Below are 20,633 nucleotides of genomic sequence, written 5' to 3' on the forward strand. Positions count from 1 at the left end.
TTTGACTCAGGAAAACCATTATGTCGTCTTCTGCTCAGTCTCGTTGCTGTGGACACTAGCTGCTATCCCATCTCTCCGTCGCATTATGTTTCTCATTATCTCATCTGTCATCACTCCATGTCACATGGCACCTGCCGCACACTCAGCTGCCAGTGGGGAATCCTACTATTTGTTGCCCACGCCGTCTTCTAGTATTTCTCCTAATAAGGTTTTCACCCCTCTGACAGGGAGGACTAAATAAGGCAACATGAGTAAGTTCCTTCAACTGCCTCACTTTGGGGACTGCCCATTCTAAGTATATTGTTTGTAAACCAGCAGCTGGACAAAGAAGACAAAAGGTCGTGACCCTTGATGAAAAGTCAAGACCTTTTCCACCAAAGGGGATGGTTAGTATTCTGATCACTGATGGAGACACTGCTCACACTGTCAGAGATTTTTATTTTGTTTAATTATTTAGTACCTGAACTTTAGTGCTATCCTGGATTTGAATCTTATTGCACTTTGGATTATATTCAGGATGCAACGTTGTCATGAAACGTACTGTTGGAAGCTTAATTTATTCATGTTATTCAGCAGCATGAACTAGTAAACAAAAAAGTGACAGTCAGCAGACTCCTCGTGTGTATTAGTGTATTACAGACCACTGGGTTTATTTAACATTGTCATGCACACACTGGCATGAGTCGAACAGACACATCCCTGCTCCCTACGCAGGGACAAAGATGATCTGAGAATTTGTAGGAATCACACACGTCCACTGGTGAATTCGCTAACTAGCTATTTAAAAACACAATGTGAAAGAATTAACTAGTGAAAATTAAAATATGTCTTTGTTGCTGACAATAGACATCAATTAAAAAAAAAACTTTATGTCATGTCTTAAATGTTTTAGAAGAAAGTACAGATATACACAGTAGAACTGTTTGTGCAGTGGGACAGAGTGTTCCTATGTGCTGCCAGTGGAAGAGGTATAGATTAGCCACATGAGCTTACCTGCCCTACAGAGAACATAGTGTACGCCCACATGATATCTCTCATAAAGCCACAGTGGAACTGCAGGTGAGCGGTTTCATGTTGTGTAGGATGATGTGAAGCCTCAAGCTGGTTCATTACCAGCACGATCTAATGACAAACTGGGTTTTTGGAGTGAAATAATTTGATGAAGTTTGATGCTTTGGATGCTGATGAGGCACAGTTATAAAAGAAAATTAGAGTATTTGCACAGAAACCAAGCCTCACCTTTCTAACCAATCAGAGAAGGCCAAAATCAGGGGTGGGAGCTACCAGCTGTCAGTCGATATGTGACCATGCTTCTGGCCAACTAATACTACTCTAGTATTAGCTACTAGAAGATGTTGCTGTGGCTGACTCACAGGCTAGCAAGCTCCTTGAGTCCTTTTTAGTCTGTGTCTAGCACTAGTTAGATTTTTAGATATTGCATATTGTGGTTTTAATGCTTTATAGTCACGCTTAGTTTTTTTTATATTATCATGTACTACATGTGGATGCTGTACTGGTACTGAAGCAAAATATTAAAATATGTGAAAACTGAGCAATCCAAAAATCTTCAGCTCGAGTGCCTTTCCTCATGCTTCACAGCTCAAACTGGCAACCTAGATTTCCAAAAAAAGACTGTGTGTGTGTGTGCGTGCGTGCGTGTGTGTGCATGTGAGAGAGCGTGTACCTCTCGGCCAGGCCTCTCTTGGTTAGGCCTGATATAGTGATGGGGTCAAAAGGCTCCTCGGTGCCTGAGATGGTGATACCCAGAGGGCCTCCATACCGCTTCAGCTCCACTGTGTAGATGATGCTGCCTGACGTCTCCTGCTCATCTGGTACACACACACACACACACACACACACACACACACACACACACACACACACACACACACACACACACACACACACACACACAAACACACACACACACACACACGTTATTCTACTGTTTCAGGAGTAGATGATACTGTCTGACGTATTTGCTCATCTGATACACACATACACACACTAACAGCACTTCAGGTTCACTAGGCGATACTGCATCATGTTACCTGTTAATCTCAAATGCACACACACACACACACACACACACACACACACACACACACACACACACACACACACACACACACACACACACACACACACACACACACTTCACCCACTTCACTCCAGAAGTATGTTAAAACTCTTCTCAAGAGAACACTGGTGAGAAAGACACAGTTTCCATGGTAACCAAGGAGAAGACTGCCTTGTCATGATGTAGCATGCGTGTGTGTGTGTGTATGTCTGTGTGTGTGTGTGTCTAGGGTGTGTAAATGTGATTACACCCTCTGAGTCATAATCTAGCATGATTACACAATCCCTCTCCTGCATCACATCAGAACACACAGGGGAACAAGGTGCCATCTCTCAGCAACAACTTGGACGGGTTCATCCAAACTGTTGAATCACAGAAATTCAAGATGGCAGCTATAAGGCTGGCAACGTGTGACTAAGTGACCATGCAGAATGGGTCTTGGCTGGATTAAGACTCGGGCATTCAAGGCTGCTGCTTGTTGTTCGTGGCACACTTTAGATTAATATAGCTGCAGGATTTGTTTGTTTGTTTGTTTGTTTTTTAATGTTTTGTTGTATTCTAACTGTTTCACACTGGATTTAATTCTTCTTTTCCCACAGTTTCATCTCCACTGGGATCAATAAAGATGCATCCTACAGAATCTTAGACGAAAGGCCGTTTTACAGCTGCAGCTGAAATCCCTGAGTTGTGGACAACATCGCCACCCTGTGGTCAACCACTGTCAGTGCACCTCTCTTTAAACTGATGCCTGCTGGTGATGAACATAATCAAATAAAAAAGTCTTTTTTGTGATGTAATGATCCATCTCTCACATTATTATTATTACCATCACATTATAACATGTTTACCTGAGTTGTCTTCATCTTTGCGGATCTTTAGTTTGACCAGTTCCTCACATTGCTGGAGGATCTGCTCCGCGTCGTCTTTGGAACAGTTCTCCAGTCTGATGTTGTCAATGGCCAACAACTTATCACCAGGCTCCAATGTTCCTGTTCTGAAGGTGAGAGAGAAGATGGGGGTGGGGTGGGGGGCACAAGGGTAAAAATCAGGTCTGTGTGTTACAGCACTTGTAATTAGCACGTATGCTGAGAAAACTACTAAATAGAGCATTATGAATTATGACATATATATTATTAACTCTAGAGATGAATTAAATACATTAGATCAAAGCAATAAACTGAGTTATGAAAAAGCACATTAAACCTACAGAAGAATATAACAGAATAAACTGTTAAACACCTGTGGGCCATGCTGCCCTTCTTGATGTCAGAAATGATGAGGGGCTCCCCTGGCTTCTTACTGGCTGTGGAAGGAGACAACAATAAGCGAAATAAGCAGCAGCAACAACAACAAAGTATGACACTGCCGTCAAATACAAATGTTACCACTGCTACTAAATAAAATTATAATTAAAACATTTATTGAATTACCAACAAGTGTTATTTGTTTACAGATGATGGAACGAAGGTTGGTACATCTAATTTTTTATGTTATAGCGCTAATCACAAATCAAATGCTCTTTAACAGACACTGGGATTGAACTGGTGAATTTACATCAAATCAGCCCGAGTTTTCTGCTCTAACAGATCCTTCTCACTGTCAGCTGTGAACACTGTCATTCAGAAGATGGCGCCATTGCACCCTCCTCTGATTCTGCCACCGAACGGCCCCTTATGGGTGGCATTAGAACATAATACTGAAAACTCTGATCAGTCCTTTTCCCACCAGTGTGGATTTCATTTTGGCCTAGACAGCATCCATCCAGACATGACAACTGTCAGAAACGATGCATTCATTTAAGCAGAGTTTTCTCTACACGGGGAGAATCTGTTACACACCACTGCAGAATCAGAGAGGAGAAAATTCAATAATGAAATCCACAGTCTCAGGGCGGGTTGAAACTAAAAAGTCTCAGGGGTAAGAGGATTTGGTGACACTTGATACAGTTACTTGATAGTCTGCTTTTCCTGAAATTACTGAGGTTTTAGAGAAACCAGACAGTGTTAGATCTTTCACATTGTGTCAGCCAGTGTGGGGTTTCTGTTCAGCAAATTTTTGGTCATAAAGCTGCTTCTCAATCTTTGTAATACTTTCTGATGTAAATATGTCTTTTTAATCCAAATATTTAAAAATGGGCCAGGTTCAACAGGCTACCTGTCAGAGATTTAATGCTAATACAGTTAATACATTTCAGACTAACAATAATTAAACATTGAATGTGGGCCACTCCCCAAAGTGAGAGGGTGTTAATCACTGTGAGGACAGCAGAACTAAACCTTTACTGTGAAGTACTGTATGCGATGAATGAATTTATTTATTTTGAAACCTGGATTCAGGACTCAGGCAGACTTCCAATTCATCCCAAAGGTGTTTGATGGGGTTCTGGTGAGTGATCCGTGCAGCACATCAAACTGGGGATTTCTTTATGGACCTATCTTTGTGCACAGGGGCATTCTCATTTTGAAACAGGAAAGGGATTTCCACAAACTGCAGCCACGAAGCTGGAAGCACACCACTGTCTAAAATACTGTGGTGCAGCATTAAGATTTGCCTTAACTGGAACTAAGAGGCCGAGAACAAAGCCTGACAAACAGCCCCAGATCAAAAGATCAGAAACAAACGTGTACAGGGCTTTGCACAAATTGTTACCCATACAGTGTAAGGCCAGTGGCTTGGGATTAGTGTTGCCAGAATGAAAAACAGACTGTGTGGCCTGGTATCTATACCATTTTATAAACACTGCTGATGTTTATAGCCGAGCTTCCCCGCAGGGTCGGTTACACTGGAAAATACATGTATCTGTGTGTGTGTGTGTGTTTTTGCAGGGTGGTCTCTGACATTTAAACATTCTGCCAGCAGCCCTTCAAAACAAAAAATAGATCATATGAACAATGTTTGCTGTGTGTGTGCGTTACTACCACTGATTGTGAGCCCCAGCTCCACTCCTCTCTTCTTCGGCAGTTTGACATGGAAAGTGCCACTACTTGGCACCACTGACTCTGTAACAGAAACACAGTGTTTAGCACATGCAGAAAAGCCATTAATATAAAAAGCAACAAATAATTCCTTTCATCCCGCTTAACATTTGTAATTATGAGGCATTTAGCTCTTGCTCTTATCTCCTCTGAATTCTTCTCCGGGGCAAACAGCGACTTTAAATCCTCACTGTTTGCCTTCATGAGTCATAATACTAATTCCACCAGTGAACCAGCTCTACATAAAGGCATAAACATGACAAGTGTAATTTGCGAGCAGAGCAACCACCTAAGACTTTTTAACAACAACTTTGGAACAGCCCCCGACTTCAGTATCTTACCAAGATGCCAGTAACAGTCATTACCACTGCAAACATGATGATCAACAAGTTTGTTTATTTCTTTCAGAGCTGAGCCAGAAAGACTCAGCAAGTCTGAGTAACAAGTTCAAAAAGTTGTCTATGAACATTTTGCACCATCAGCCATCCGTCACTCAGATTTCATTGTGTATTTTGATTTAATTTCATGAACAGCGTTGTTGTAGCCTGACAGCTACAACAAGTGGAAATTCCATTCAGAGCTGGTGCACAAACAGTATTTTGAAAGACTTTAGGAGTAAAAGTCAAAAATGCTGCACTTGGTGACTGGCTGCATCCACCTTTGTGTTTGTTGGTAGCGTATGAAAACTAACTTCTTTCTGTTTATAGGACAAATGCTAATTTTTGTAATTACTTGCTGGCCCTGTTAACTAATTAAATGATGCAACATTATGAAAGGCAATAACAAGACAGAGGAAAAAGACATGATCTGTAACTGCAGAGCTGCACAGCACAAATCAAGGCTCTTTTGTAAATTACACACCTGTTGTTCGAGGGGCCTGCTTTGTATCAAGCTCTCTCATTCTTAATGTAACTTTAATAAGAACGAGATCCCGCCAAGGTTTCCTTCAGAGGGATCATCCAAAGGTTAAAAAGTAAAAGTAATGAAAAACAGCACGCTGCTCCCTCACATAGATCCCATCCATTAAATAAATCAAACGTTAGGAATCAGCAGATTACCTTCAAAACAAACTATCAGTTACCTTCCAGATGCTTGGATTGATTAAATCTTTAGCTGCATGTGAGCTCAGAAGCTATTTCAGAATGAAATTCAATGTGACTTTTCATCTACATAGCACTGAAGACAGTAATACGTTGCTTTGAAGAAAGCATAAGTATGGGTTTTACTTCTTCATGGGGCTAAAAGCGTGTCGATGGGGCGATGCCCTGCTGTGGAGAGCTGTAATTATTCTGTCCACCCCTCAGTGTACTGACACAAAAACTCTAAGCAGCTGAGTTTGACCAGCACATTCAGTCTGTTCTCCAACAAAACTGCGAAATGCTTCCTAATAAAGAACGCACAACAGCTGCCCTACTTCCTTTGATTACACTCTGAGGAGATGTTTTAAACCCTCATAGATGAGCAGAGAATTGACCTTGACAGGTGTCTAATACCTGTTGATGCTGTTGCAATATTTACTCTCTGATATTTACAAGTAACGCTTTTCTTAACCTCACAAACCTGCTACGTCGAATTCTATCTCCAGTGTGACCTTATTGGTGAGCGCCGCGTCTCGGAGAAGCTGATTGGCTTCTTCCAGTGTCCCGTCTTCCGTGGGGATTCCGTTGATTGACAAGAGGCGGTCTCCAACCTGAAGCAGGCCACACCTACAACAAGAGTTACCATGGTGAGGTAAGAGACGCTGGACACTGAAAATATAACTATATGTTACAGTCTTAGTGCTTTGAGGCCTGAACCCAACTCGCTTTACTGTCAGCTCCCATGATGCCAGTGCAGTAGCTTCATATTCTACATAATTTTAACTGTTTCTCCTTTATTCAGATCCACCTCCAATGGCTTTTAATATCATCTTTCCAAGATTTTAATTGTAGTCTGTGCTGATTAAAAACCATCTACACTGGTGATGGTTAACCTGCAGTGCTCTTGGGCTTGTGTGAAATGTTGAACGAGGTTTCCTTACTTGTGGACCTGTATTCTGATGTTCTGCTCATGCAGATTATGAGGTTTTGTTAGATGAAACTTAATTTTCTGGCTATGCTGTGATTGCTTTTTAAAATCTGGGTTCTTCCACGTTCTTAGACACATAATAAAAACACCTTAACTTTTTCAAGGGCAATGATATCCCTGAAGGTATCCCTCTACTAAACAGACCTTGGGAAAGGTACAGGTTTAGTCGAAACTAGGACTGTCAGGGTTTGTGAAGTCATTATGGAGGGGTTCAATAAGGAACCCCTGGAGGTTTCGCCAGTATTTTCATTCTGAATGACTCATAAAGGCTCTTTAAAGCATAATGAGACCAAAACATCAAGACACTAACATCAACTTCTGTCTCGAGTGTGTACGTGTATCCTCAGTATCATGTTACCACATCCTGTCACTTTCTATATCCTGAAATAAAACATGTTTGTGTAGCTATTTTCAGTGCTTGTTCAGATATGATTACCCCCAGGGTGGAAATGCTCCCAAAGGGGAAGGAAAAACGGAAACATGTAGGTGTACTAACTGTCATTAGTGCCCTACCTGGGATGCTTTTTGTTTTCCATTAATTCATGTTACATAGACACATGACACCAGAAGGAGTTCCTGCTGTTACATATCCTACTGTATTATTTTTAGCTGCTGTTTGGATATTAAAGATTTCTGTTTTCAAAACATCCGCCATTTAGAAAGCCCCAAACCTGGCTCCCGGCTACATAAATCAGTGCCAGAGTGAGAGCAAAGCACATTAACGCTGACTATTACAGAAACAGTAATGCCAAAAGCAACATTACGAATGCTACAAAACAATGAATGCACTAAAATGAATTAATACATAAATCTCATGTATCAAAATGTATTTGTTTTGGTTTATGCTGAACGCATCCGGTTCCATCGTGGTTCTGGGTCACCGCTGTGTTTCTGTCCTCTTGTTATTCTATCAGTGGCTGCGTTTATGAATTAAATTTATTCATTTGGAAGATGGTTTTGGAGATGATGATACATAAATGAGACATATTTGCCCATGAGCAAGCCAAATTTTTGCATTTTAAGTTTGGCTGAGGTGCTGAACGTTGCAACAGTGCAAGGCGGCACTCAAAGTTCAAACGTTTTCAACTTTGACCTCGCTTTCGATGACCTGAAAGCGACACCACCGACAAATCCTATCATGATCCAGGCAGGGAGATTATAGCGTGGTGGCAATTCAGTGATGTAAACCTATGCTACGCCTACAGTATCCAATAGGACGAGTTGTCTGACTTGTTTGAGTTTGACTTCTGTTATTTATCAGAGAAATGAGAGAGGGACAAATTGTTTTAAAATCCCATATTTCTCTACCTGGCTATGGGTCGACTACAGAGTGAGTGTTTCAGCTCTACAATATAGCAGCTAATATCTGACTCTAGCAGCAGTCTGCCTTACTAGGGAAGGAACACATTTTCTGTATGTTTCACGGTTCAAAAGTCATGACTGTGGTTTAGAATTGGTGCAGTGAACTAAACAAAGAGCCGTGTTACTATAAGATTACAGCAAGTGCCTCCTTCCACACTAAGGAGACTTCTGACAGGGGAAAATGAAGATGAAGTGGCTTGTCTGACTTTGACTTGGCCTCACCTTCTTGCAGTCACTGCCCTTTTAATTTGCAGGGCAATTAGGAATTCCTTTGTCTGAATGTGACACACACACACAAGTGATGTATCATCCATTAAGCCGGGAGTAGGTGACCTGTGTTAATACACAGTCAGACATCTTCATTAGGATCTACTCAGCATGTTGGTTCAGAAGTTAACAGTTAATATCTTTCTGCACCGCTTTCCTCAGGTTTCCATTCTTTCTTTTTGTGCAATCTATAGACTCTCGTTCCATTATTCCTCCATGCCATCTGTATTCATTTCTTTGCTCTTTATTCCTCCCTTTTGCCTTCCATCCATCTTTATCTTGCCTTTCAGTTCAGTCTGAGAGATAAAACCCTCTCAAAACCAAATAATTATAACATATACCTTCATAATGTTTATAGATGTAGGGTGTTTATATTAGATATGTGTAGTTTTCATAATCCAGCCTCAATAAGCACTTTATGCAATGCCTCCAATTTAACTAGCAACATACTAAAATCATTATATATAATGCATTGGTCTAATTACTGCTTATATTTTACCACCTTGGTGTTGTCCACACTCCAGAGCTAATGCATACGCTGAATCAGAATGAGGATGTAGCTGGGGGTGTAGTAAAAGTCTGGTGGCCTGTCTCTGAATCCCGACTTGCACACTGCTCCTTCAGCATCCCTGAGTAGCCATAATTTACCATATGGCTACAGAAGCACTTAGTTGCCAATCTCCCTTAAAAAATCTGATACTTTAGCTGTGCCCTGCCGAGAGAAACACTGGGTAATTTGTGAAGCAATGCCCACAGCTGGTTCTTTATTGCTTATGTCTTCTTGTAAATTTGGCATCAAAAGTTAAATACGTCAAGCGTCACTTGGTTCAAGAAATATCCGTCTTCCAGCAGCTGTTTGACCATACCATATTAACTGTCCACTGCACCGTTTCTTGCCTGTCTTGTGGTTGCATCGCTCCTTGGCAGTCTGCTTTGACTTATCAGCGTGTGACCTCCTAGTTTAATTGTTCACATCTTCAGGTTAAAACTGTCTCGTGCAGCTGGTCTTATGGTTTTAAAGATGGTAAATTGTGGTTAAGTATAATTCAGGGTGGTGTGAAGGGGATTATTTGGATTCATGCTGTCAGGCAGAGAGGAAGGTACTTATCGATTCCTCCAACGTGGGTGAGGGGAAGCTAGCTAATTAGTGGTGTTAGCGTGGGCGCTAATGGAGAAGGGAGTGTGGCCTCGGGGTGCAGAAACACACCCAGCACTTAGAGAAGCTGTTAATACGACGAGAACATCAATCAGTAGCCACACACACACACACACGCGATGCAGACACAACTGAGAATTCATACAGAGACTTAAATGAACTTGTGAATACATGAGCTGAAGGGTAACAAGAGATGCAAACAGAGGATTGTGAACATACACACACTTGCACATCGATGTTGGGAAAACCCCACCCACACTCACGTATAGAAATGCCTAAAAACTTTCATACGCCCACACACAACACAGAGCCAGGCAGAGCTGTTAGTGCCCCGCCACCATCAGTCTCACACACACCCACGCACACAAACACTAACATTCACACACACACACACATAGGAAAGCTAAGTAAAGCTGCTAATGCAGCTTTAAAGTTAGCACATGTCCGCTCACACAAACACACACAGAGCTGTTAGTGTGTGTACTACAACAGCTTGTTTAATCACACAAATACAAACATCCTGTTACAACCCTTTAAACAGCACGCCCACATGTTACGACACAGTGACGCAGTTATTTATTGCTCACTTCAAAAGTAAAAAAGTATGTGTTCAAGCATGAGTAAGAAACTTTTAAAAGTACTTTTCATTCTTGATTATTTTATTGTCAGTACATTTATCTGTACTTTTTTTTTTTTTTTTTTTACTCTTGAGCGAGTCACAGATTTTTGTAGTGCCAGTGCTCTACAAATAGAATCAACCACACAAAAGGTTTCCTTCCTGAAACACAGCTCAAGTTTCTTACCATCATTCATTCGGACAAACCCATCAGAAAATAAGGACATTTCACTCAGCGGTGTGGCCCTTAAATCATCGTATAATGAGCAATGAAACATGAAATTGACTTCATCTTCAGTCTCACCTAAGTTACATCTTTTCTCTTCAGGGAGACCAGGGAACCTGCCTGTTTCTAACGTAACCTGATGGTAATGTACCGGAACGTCATTGTGCACACAGCGATCTCTGACCTTTGGCCAAATTCTGCTTCGCTTAAGGTTCTACACTGCTGTTGTCCTTAATGCTATCCCTCAAAGAAAAGGCACATTGGAAAACAATATAAACATGTCGGACAGTTTTTTTAAAACACAAACATGCATGTGTGTGCGTGTGACTGAGTGAATGTGTGTGTGTTCACCTCTCTGCAGAGCTGTCGGGCTCTATGAATCGGATGAGTGGGGGCGCAGACAGTGTTTCAGTGGCGAATATTCCTCCCTGCAGCTGGACACCGAAGCCGTTAAGTGGGTCGCCTGTTAAGACGACCTCACTGGTCTCTACGTGAACAACCTGACCACCCGGACCCACCGAACTGGACGCCAGGGACACTAAACGCACAAAGATTCACACGTGAGTTGGATCTTTTGAATATTCATATCCCTTCAGACAAATTACTTCATTGTACAGACAGTCACACAGGTATATGGAGCTTACAGGAGCTTTTGTGCTCTTTCTTTCTCTGCCTTCGTTTGAGCAATGAGTTACGTGGACTCATGGGAACAGTAGGCCTGGGCAAGGTGCTGGAGCTCTGACTACTGGGGCCCGACGTGGTCGTAGAGCAGGGAGAGAAACTGGCAGATACCAGAGCTGCAGGGAAGAGAGAGAAAAGAAAGGTGATGCCCGGAGTTCTCGCACTGAAATGCAAGGACAAGAAAACTGGGATTGAAGAATTAATTAAAACCGAGGAGACAGAAAAAGAAAACGGGTTAGAGATAAAAGAGTACAGTTATAGGTGGGAGAGAAAGCAAAAAGGGAAAAAAGAACAATCAAAACATAAAGCACAGAATAATCACAGAGGGAAAGTGAGGAACAAACACAAACATGTCCAGCAAAACTTAATTTTGTTTTTAATGTGTTTTTCACATCAGGTGATAACTGCACCTGAAACTGTGTGAAATGATTCCTACCTCCTCAGCTTACTGTAGCAACCTTATTCTAATGCTATGTAAACCATTAGCACAGCATTTGTTCAGTAGTCATTAGAAATGTACCTGTTTCTACCAGCAAGCATATTCAGTCTGAGGTGAATATTTGGATATAACAACAGTAAGTGTCTGTAGATGAGAAGTCACCTGCGTGCCCCTGTCTCACCAACTAGCATGAAAATGTAATAAACTGCCAGAAACTTTCCGTCACATTAATTATGTTTTTATACCGACTGTCTACGCTGTTTGTTCTCTTACACTTGCAGTAGTCGAGGCTGTTGATGGTGTTATTATTTGAGGCGGTCCACGACTTGTTGAGGGTGGAGCTTGTGTTGCAGAGAGTGGAGTTTGGAGGGTGACAGTAGTTTACACAGGGGTCCCAGGAGTGGGGGTGGTCCGACTTCTGAACCTTCACTGGAACACACATATGTGATTTTGTTACTCGTGAGAACGCAGGGCTGACCTCTCTTACCCCGACCTTAACCTCATCATACATCTAACTTTAGGTCAAACCCTAAAATGAACAGTTGAGCTTTGGACTGGCTTTTTTTCAACCAGCTGGGAGGTAAGTTCCCCTGGATGTGAGTGCGACAACATATTTCTGTCCCCCACAAGCCCTTTTCCATTAAAATGACTGTTGTTGTCAGTTAATTACACCTACAACACAGTGGCTACAAAGCACAACTCTGATTAAAAACACAGACATGCTGGGTGGACTGTGCCAATAGAATCGTTTCCTTAGATGTTGGGGAAAACCTCATCTGGGGAAATTCCCGCTGAGAGAATGAGAATACAGTCAAGGCTAAAGTCTGACAGCCTACACAGCTCCATGTGTAAGTCCTCACGACGCACACTCATCTGAGCTCTCACGGTGATCTTACGCTGCCCTGTGCTGCCACATCTATCCGGCAGACGTGCGAGTCGTCTTATCTCAACCGATCTGTTGGCGGGAGGTCTGAGGAGCAGACGTGTTGGGCTGCCTCAGAGTGAGATCTGAGAAATGTGAGAACGTTTTCCTATCTAATCCCCCCTGAGTGAAAATAAAGTCATTAAGTGCAGTGAAACACAGAGAAGAGATGGATCTGCTGACAGGAAATGGCTGCGGTAAAACAGATAGATTCACACAAGCAAGGCACACACGAAAAAAGACACTACACATACTCACCTATGCTCATTTACACACCTTACATACATGAATTGTATGTATGTGCACTTATGTCCAGACTAACCAGCACTGATCTGTGCTGCAACAGCACTCACTGAAACAAAATCAAAGTCAAACACACACACACACTCGCTGCAAAACACAGAACCTTTAATCAGCATCTATTAATAAAGCAGTGGTGAGCCGGCCGCAAGGTCTGCTGCGAGGCCATCAGTATCCTAATGAGCTGTGTTCACTTCCTAACACGCACACACACAAATACACACACATACGCACGCACAGAGGCGGGCGCACAGTCATGATTAGAGGAAGGCAAGAATGAATTTGGCTTCATGGAGGCAAATGAAGGAGATACGAGATGAGATGGCGACCTTTCTGGAGTGTGTGTGTGTGTGTGTGTCTGTTCATATGTGTAACTTCAAGGACTTTATTAAAATCATCTTTATAGGTTTTTACAACTACAAATAGAATAAAATAGGATGGAAAGGTGGGAGAGACGAAGAGGGAAGAGGAGAACAAAAAAAGAAAATGAAGGGAGACAAGATGAGAAGGAGGAATATTTGGGGGAGGAAATGTGTATTTAGTGCATAGAAGAAAGGATGGCAGGAGAGGAGATTGGTAGATCAAAGGAGAAGAAATTAGGAGAAAAGGGGAGAAGGACAGGAGGGAGGAGGAGGTGGCAGGGTGTAAGCAGCTTCTGACAGCTGTAAAAGAGGTGTAATGACTTTAATTAAATACCATCCTGCCTTTGCACTCCCTGTCACTCTATTTCTCATTCATTCGTCACTTCTCTTTTCAACTTTCTCTCCTCCTGTCCTTTTCACGCTGAGCCGAAACTCCCACCCCAGACAAATTCTATAGAAAGTAGCCTCAACTAGAGGTTTTAGCCTAATTAAAGTCTAGAATTTCTAGTTTTCATTCCGTCTTTCAGCCTTTTCTTTAATCCTGTCTTTCTCTTCCTCTCTCGAGTCTCTAATCAGGTCAAAGAAAGATTCAACAATAAAAAACACGAACAGATTTTTGAACAACCAGAAAAAAGGTAAAAAGTGTGTGTGACTGAGAGAAAAAGAAAGTAAATTAATTCATGTCAGTCTGACTGAAGTTAATACTAACTGGTTCTACATGCGTGTGAACCTCTGAACCCGCTGCATACAGGCATGTGTTTCTGGGTGTGTACACTGTGTCATTGTATGAGTGTGTGTGTGTGTGTGTATACACTTGTCATACTTAAACCCCTCAGCTGTGCAGCATTAACCTGGGATAATAAAGCAGCCGTTGGAATCAGCATTTCCCCTGTAAATCCACTGGCACTAATTCTGCCGCGGATGAAAAGCCGCCGCTTGGCTACGGGTGAAGAAACACTCCTTCAACTAATTAAGCACAAAGTTGCCGTCGCAGCCAAAATATTCCTCAATCGGCGTTCCGCGAGATAAGACAGCGGGTATAATGACATTGGGATAAGTGGGATTTTTTTCTCGTTGATCTGCTAAATGTGGGGGCGACTTAATTGGGGCAGAATCATAACAATATCTTGGTTGAGTTTTTTTTTTTTTCTTTTTTTACTTTGCCCTAATTCTGTGTTGTGTGTTGTGTTTATCCAAAATGACTGCTGAGGAAGGGATGACGACATGGAGATTTAACACTATTACCTCTACTGCCTTGGTCCTTTGTCCTCCTCCAGTGTGAGCATTTGTTGTGCTGATCACTGCAAACACTGCCAGCTAAAGGTAACAATATTCACTTACATATTCACTGTAACAGGTTATAGAATAACAAAGTTATTCAGTGTAACAGATGATTAACAGTAGGTTTCACTGCGTACGTGCCAAGCCAGCTAAATTTGAAAAACACCAGGTGTCCACACTGTGTCCACATGCGTGAACAATATGAAATCTTCCTCCCTCAGCAGTATAATCGTACAAAGTACAAAGTTGGACCTGATCAGAATCGGACCACTGGAAAACCCTCCCACATCTGACTTGCATAAATAGACCTGATCCAATACGTGGTTTGACTTGAACAGAACAGTGAGAGGACAGCAACACTGGCAGCAAATCAATTAACAAGCAGCCACTTTCAAAAACAGTAATAAAAATAATGTCCTAAGAATAAATGTAAAGTTATAGAAACTAATTCCAAAAATGTTTTGTTTATATGCTTCAAAATCTAATTTATAGAAATAATTAAATGTCTTATTTTCACCTCTTGCAGCTAAAACAAAACAGTATCATGTCCATTCACACCCACTCAGGTATAAGACACACTGACACACAGAGCGGAGATCCATGGCAGTAAAACCTCTACGTTACAGCTATCATGTAGTTTTCATGGGTCTGTGGCCTCCATTCATTACACTGTGTTATAATACAGACCAAACACACAATTCACTAAAACTGAAGGGATTTTTCACTCAGATAAATCAAAGCAAAATATCTCGATTTGATTTTAACAAAAACACAGATGCTGGATCTCCCAAGGACCCAGTTTATAATCAGGGCTCATGATGAAAGTGCACATGAAAGAAGCCTGAAGTCCTGGAGATAGCATTAACGTTCCAAATGTAAAAGTCTGTGGAGTCTGTGTGTCCACATTTAAATTCACGACTGTGAGAAGACGGTGTGAGAGTTTTCACACAAATCACATCAACTGGGTAATAATGTAACTTTAACTTGGCTTAAAGTGACCTGCTCTGTGTCATGCTTAATCCGTGTGACGGTGACAGTGAGCTTTGAACCAGACCCACCTGTGTCGTGCTGTTTCCCAGTTAGCCTGGTTTGATGGGAAGGGAGTATTTCCAGTTTGACCAGTTCTGTTGTGCTCGCTAATAGCTGTGTTGCCTCCAGGACTGTACAGTGTTCTGTTGATGTCCCGTCTATGGACAGCAGGTGATCCCCAGCATGCAACGCTCCACATCTGGTGAAACACAGAGACAGGAAGAACAGCTGTATCAGAAATACCAGAATTTTCTTCCGTTTGAAAATAGCATGTGAGCTACACGTTAGCCTGATTAGCTCACATCAGAATACCGAGGAGCTGGTGAGCCTGGTGCCTCTGCTCTTCATACTGTGGTCCAGATTTTAAAAAATGAATTTCCAGCCATGTAGGAATGAACGGTGTCAGAATGTGGGCTTCAACAGTCAACCTGTTCAGTTGGCTGAGGTTATTTTAGTGCTCCATTCAGCCCTGACACAAAGTTCAAGCGCTCCCTGTATATTTTAGAGCCAGACTGAGGCTCAGGGCAATATCCTGTCTCCTACTGTCTGTGTTAGTTATAGGGCTGGACACTGCCTGTGTGTGTGTGTGTCTTACAGACAGGAAATATGCTGTGCATCTGTGCAATCACTGCACATCTGTAACCCAACAACTTCGCTTTGGCTTAGGAAGCTGGAGGTTACACAATTAAGCCAGAGGTTCTTCAACCAAAACTCTGAATGTACGCATTCACGATATTCAACATTTAACATATTATCATTGCCTTTATTATTGTGCTTTCTGTAATTATGGCCTAACAAAAAAACTGAAAAGCCATGCAGATTGCTGTATTGTTAATGCACTGACCTATTTAGTTTCATTGTATTATATTTATTGTATACGTTATAGTCACATCTTCACTAAAATGAGCACTGTCCTCTCACTGCCTTATCTCTGTTCAGTGTTTAATTCCAATATGGTTTTAGGAGAATATTATAATTACATATTGTCAGTGGTGAAAACAGTACGCCTTCTCCTCAGCCTGTGTGGGGCCCCAATAACTTTCACCAATTAGAGGTTTAGATCAGCCTTCGTGTCGCCTGAGAGGCAGAACCCAGGGCGACAGACAGTCCATAATGCACTCACTGCTGTTTAACCTTATAGTTACAACCCCATACTCACAGAGATTCAACCAGGGTCAAAGTGCAAGTGTATTGTTGTGTGAGAGTGTGAGTGTGTACCTGTCCACCACGCTGCCAGGTTTAACCCGGTCGATGACAATGACCTGCTTGTTTCGATGACTGGCCGACGTCAGCGTGATACCCAGTGTTGCTCCTGGCGCCTTTGCAATTTCCACCAATAGTGGACCGGACGCGTTCGTTACTGTGTCTGATCAGAGAAAAAAATTATTTTAATTTAGATCATTTTGCTCTTTGCTGAGCTGATGCTCCAGTGCACACAAACTGACAACAATGAAACAGCAGAGCACCTTTCATTCCCTTTATCACCAACATTACGCAGCCTGGCAGATGAGCTTGAGCCAAAAGTGCCCTTGAAAGTATAAAACGAGTCGATGTGATGAGCAGAGACTCTTTGCAATGCATTCTGGGTGAGTTAAATTGAGCAGTTTTACCCAGAAAAAAGGAAGCGCTCAGCCTGAGGCGGCAGAAAATGCCAACACATCGACAAAACAATCCATTTTTTAATTTTAGTGGCATTTTAGAGAAGTCTAGAAACTTTGGCCCCAAGGTTTGATGTCTGAGTCTGGTCTGTGTGTGTGTGTGTGTGTGCGTGCATGTGTGTGTGTGTGGTCTCTCACCCATAATAGTGACGTCGTACTCTATTTGGAACAAGGCTTCCTGGCCGCACTGAGACAACACGATGAGGGCGTCGCTGTGGTTGGCATTGTGCAGCGGCACGCCGTCCACACTGAGGAGACGATCACCGGGACGCAGCGTTCCCTCTCTGGAAAACAAAACAAAACACACACACAAACACAAACTAAGATTATAGAAGAGAACACAGAAACATAGTGAACCCAAAAACACTGAGACAAACCACCAGAGAAGAAACAATCAGACACTGTTGGTCCACAGTCAAAGGATTGGAACTGTATTCATCTTTTACCTCCTGTTTCCTCTCTCCCATTCTTCCTTACACCTTCTGTTAACCCACAACTCATCAATTCATTCTCTTCTGTACAAACTTCTTTTTCACCACTCCTTCCTACCTTCAGTCCATTTAGATCAAGATCGGTTGGGTGTTGGCTGTTCCTGTTGCTTTCCTTGCTTGACAAAAACATATTTACAGACTGGATACTTGATATTTTAGAGGCACTCAATGATGTATTTCAGGCAATAATTTATTTCCCCCAAAAGTGGAAATGCAGCTCTTTGAATTTTTCATGCAGAGGACCGCATTAGAGAGCCGATAGATGCTTTATGCATGATGCCCGAGTGTGAGTAACACAGAGCTGTCATCATACCAGCCAGAAGTTGTAAAGTATGACGTTAATAGCCCTGAAGCTTTTTAACAACATGACGCAAGCTAAAGCTGAGACCAAAAGGCTTTATCACAGCAGGAATTAGGTCATGTGATAGAAATATCTTAAGATTTGACGTTTCAGAGGAAACATCTGGAGTCAAAGAAACGTCTGATTAAAAAGTTTGATTAAAACAAAAAAACCCAAAAAGGTTTCAGCCTCAGATTCAACTGGAAAACAGGTGACTGAAAGGTCAACATGATCAAAACATTTCGGTCAGTTTTATGAATCTTGGTGCAAAGTGGCTTTATAACGACACTGACATTAAGCTTGCTTTTAGGCCTCAGGACTCTCTCTCTCTCTCTCTCTCTCCCTCTCTCTGTCTCTCTTTCTGTTCAAATAGCGATGCAGCGAAAGCGGTTTCATTGTGGTCCTGAGAAAAACAGCATGGCTCCCTCGCTTTAAATTTAATTCCCACTGGGTAATGCTAAAAATGTAGGCACTTCTGGGACTCTATGGTGCTGTGGATTAAGTTTTCTCCAATTGGCATATGAATGGGATATAAAGCAGCATGAATATCTCATTCGTTTCCCCTGGACTGACCCAAATTTTCAGGATGATTTTCTTTAGAGTGGTGTTAGACGAGCTTCAGGGCAGAATAACTCAATAGTAAGATTGAATTTAATCTTGGTCTTGTCCCAGTCTGTCAATCTGTATGTGAACCTGTGGAGGTTTACTCAATCTGTGTATGAACGTTTGCTTTGTGTGTGCTCATTTACTGCATACTGATGCATCTATAGGTTAATATACAGGCTGACCAACTAATAAAGCCATAGGTGATGTTAAACAATGTTAAATCAGTAACTTTGGTAGATCTGCAATTGATTTAGACTAAAACATAAACTGAATTACAGTGAAACAGTCTGTTTTACAAGCCCTAAAGATAGTGTCAGAGATTTTTTTTTTCCACAGATAGCTGCCACTAGAATAAAAATAGCATCTCACAGCTCTAAAGTCTAGCATCCACTGATTGAAGCTGCTAAGTGATCAGAGAAGAGGTTTACACTTTATTTTTGTCATCTTTTCCTGTCTTAGCTGGAGTAAAATTGCAGTAACAACTGAGTCAAGCTGCAGTTGAAAATCCGACTAAGCAGCGAGTTTATTGTGATGTTAACACAGATGGGTGAGAATTAAAGGAAAAATCATCCACATCAAGTGTCTCGGCGAGGTTTCATTTCACCACGAGCCTCCAACAGTGAGGGCTGCTCAACCCTCCTGAGGGGATGAACACTATTCTTCCAAAACATTGTGCTCAGGGTTCTGCTTAGTTTAATGTAAAAACACATCTGTGTTGTCTGTAACCATAATATCAATAAAGTACTTTTTATTTAGTGCAAATTAAAGTTTCTAAATCCAAAGATTTTTAGTACTTTATAGCAGAACATGTTAACACTCTCTTTATCTGAATGTTTGTGTTAAATTTTAACTGCATTACATTTTACTTAGTTCCCCCTGCGTGGGCGAGCTTGTGTGTATAAACGCTCCCCATGGGATCGAAGCCTCACTGAAGCCTGACTGAAATCTTTCCTTCCTGCAGAAAACAAAACCTTGGCTGTTTTCATCCCCCTTCTCATCACAATACTCACAACTGAGAATTGCCACGACAGACACTGATACCTAACCAGATGTTAGTCCAAAGTCCAAAGTCCAGTGCAGAATTTGTAACTGGCTACACAGTAATGAAGGGGAAAATATAGTGTTCTGATGTCTTAAAATATTTTATCATTATATCTGTTGTTATCAATATAAATGTGGAAATGTATGTCTTAGGTAGAATATGGGGTCTGAGTGTCTGTGGTTGCTGCTGGAAACGTAAAACACGTTATTTTCTTTGCAGGAGGTTGTTTTTCCCAGGAGGATTTCAAATACTGTGAATTTGTGAGAATTCATATTGCTTGGATCTGCAGATGGTTCAATCACTGTTGCATTACATCATTTAAACAGTCGCAAAGCTGACATTTATATGAAAATGTCACAGATTATTACTTAAACATGAAGGCTGAGACAGACACATGATGACAACATTAAAAGGATATGAGGTGATTCATGCCGCTGCAGCTATGAGTAACACATAACTATCAACAAACCAGTGACGGTCACAGGGAGTGACACTGTTATCCTTGGGGTTTATTTGCATGAAGGCACAGACAAATCTCCCCGACTCCTGACTGGAGCCGGTTGAATTGTGCTGCTGGTAGATGGAGGCTGCTGTTCATCTGGCTTTTATTTTTCCTAGACATCCCTTTTTTGGGAATTCATTGGGCTTTTCACCCTAAGATAAGCCCTGTATCTCTCTGACTCTGTGTGTGTTTGTATATTTGCGCGGATACGTTTCAGTTTAACTGTATTTG

At 41.7% G+C, this 20,633-nt stretch overlaps 1 protein-coding gene across 1 annotated transcript in view; it reads right to left on the minus strand.

Moving 5' to 3' along the window:
* LOC121179885 (glutamate receptor-interacting protein 2-like) overlaps positions 1 to 20,633 on the minus strand; it is a 35,376-nt gene that overhangs the window by 7,587 nt on the left and 7,156 nt on the right. Inside the window, exons 6-16 of the mRNA XM_041035007.1 lie at positions 17,560 to 17,705; positions 16,982 to 17,129; positions 15,793 to 15,962; positions 11,394 to 11,546; positions 11,101 to 11,287; positions 6,616 to 6,761; positions 5,002 to 5,079; positions 3,899 to 3,907; positions 3,320 to 3,383; positions 2,929 to 3,074; positions 1,685 to 1,829 (exon numbers count right to left, since the gene is read on the minus strand). Coding sequence (XP_040890941.1) covers positions 1,685 to 1,829; positions 2,929 to 3,074; positions 3,320 to 3,383; positions 3,899 to 3,907; positions 5,002 to 5,079; positions 6,616 to 6,761; positions 11,101 to 11,287; positions 11,394 to 11,546; positions 15,793 to 15,962; positions 16,982 to 17,129; positions 17,560 to 17,705 — 1,392 coding nt within the window. The remainder of the gene's footprint in view (positions 1 to 1,684; positions 1,830 to 2,928; positions 3,075 to 3,319; positions 3,384 to 3,898; positions 3,908 to 5,001; positions 5,080 to 6,615; positions 6,762 to 11,100; positions 11,288 to 11,393; positions 11,547 to 15,792; positions 15,963 to 16,981; positions 17,130 to 17,559; positions 17,706 to 20,633) is intronic.

The sequence above is a fragment of the Toxotes jaculatrix genome, chromosome 3 (assembly GCF_017976425.1).
Source record: "Toxotes jaculatrix isolate fToxJac2 chromosome 3, fToxJac2.pri, whole genome shotgun sequence".
Lineage (NCBI taxonomy): Eukaryota > Metazoa > Chordata > Actinopteri > Toxotidae > Toxotes > Toxotes jaculatrix.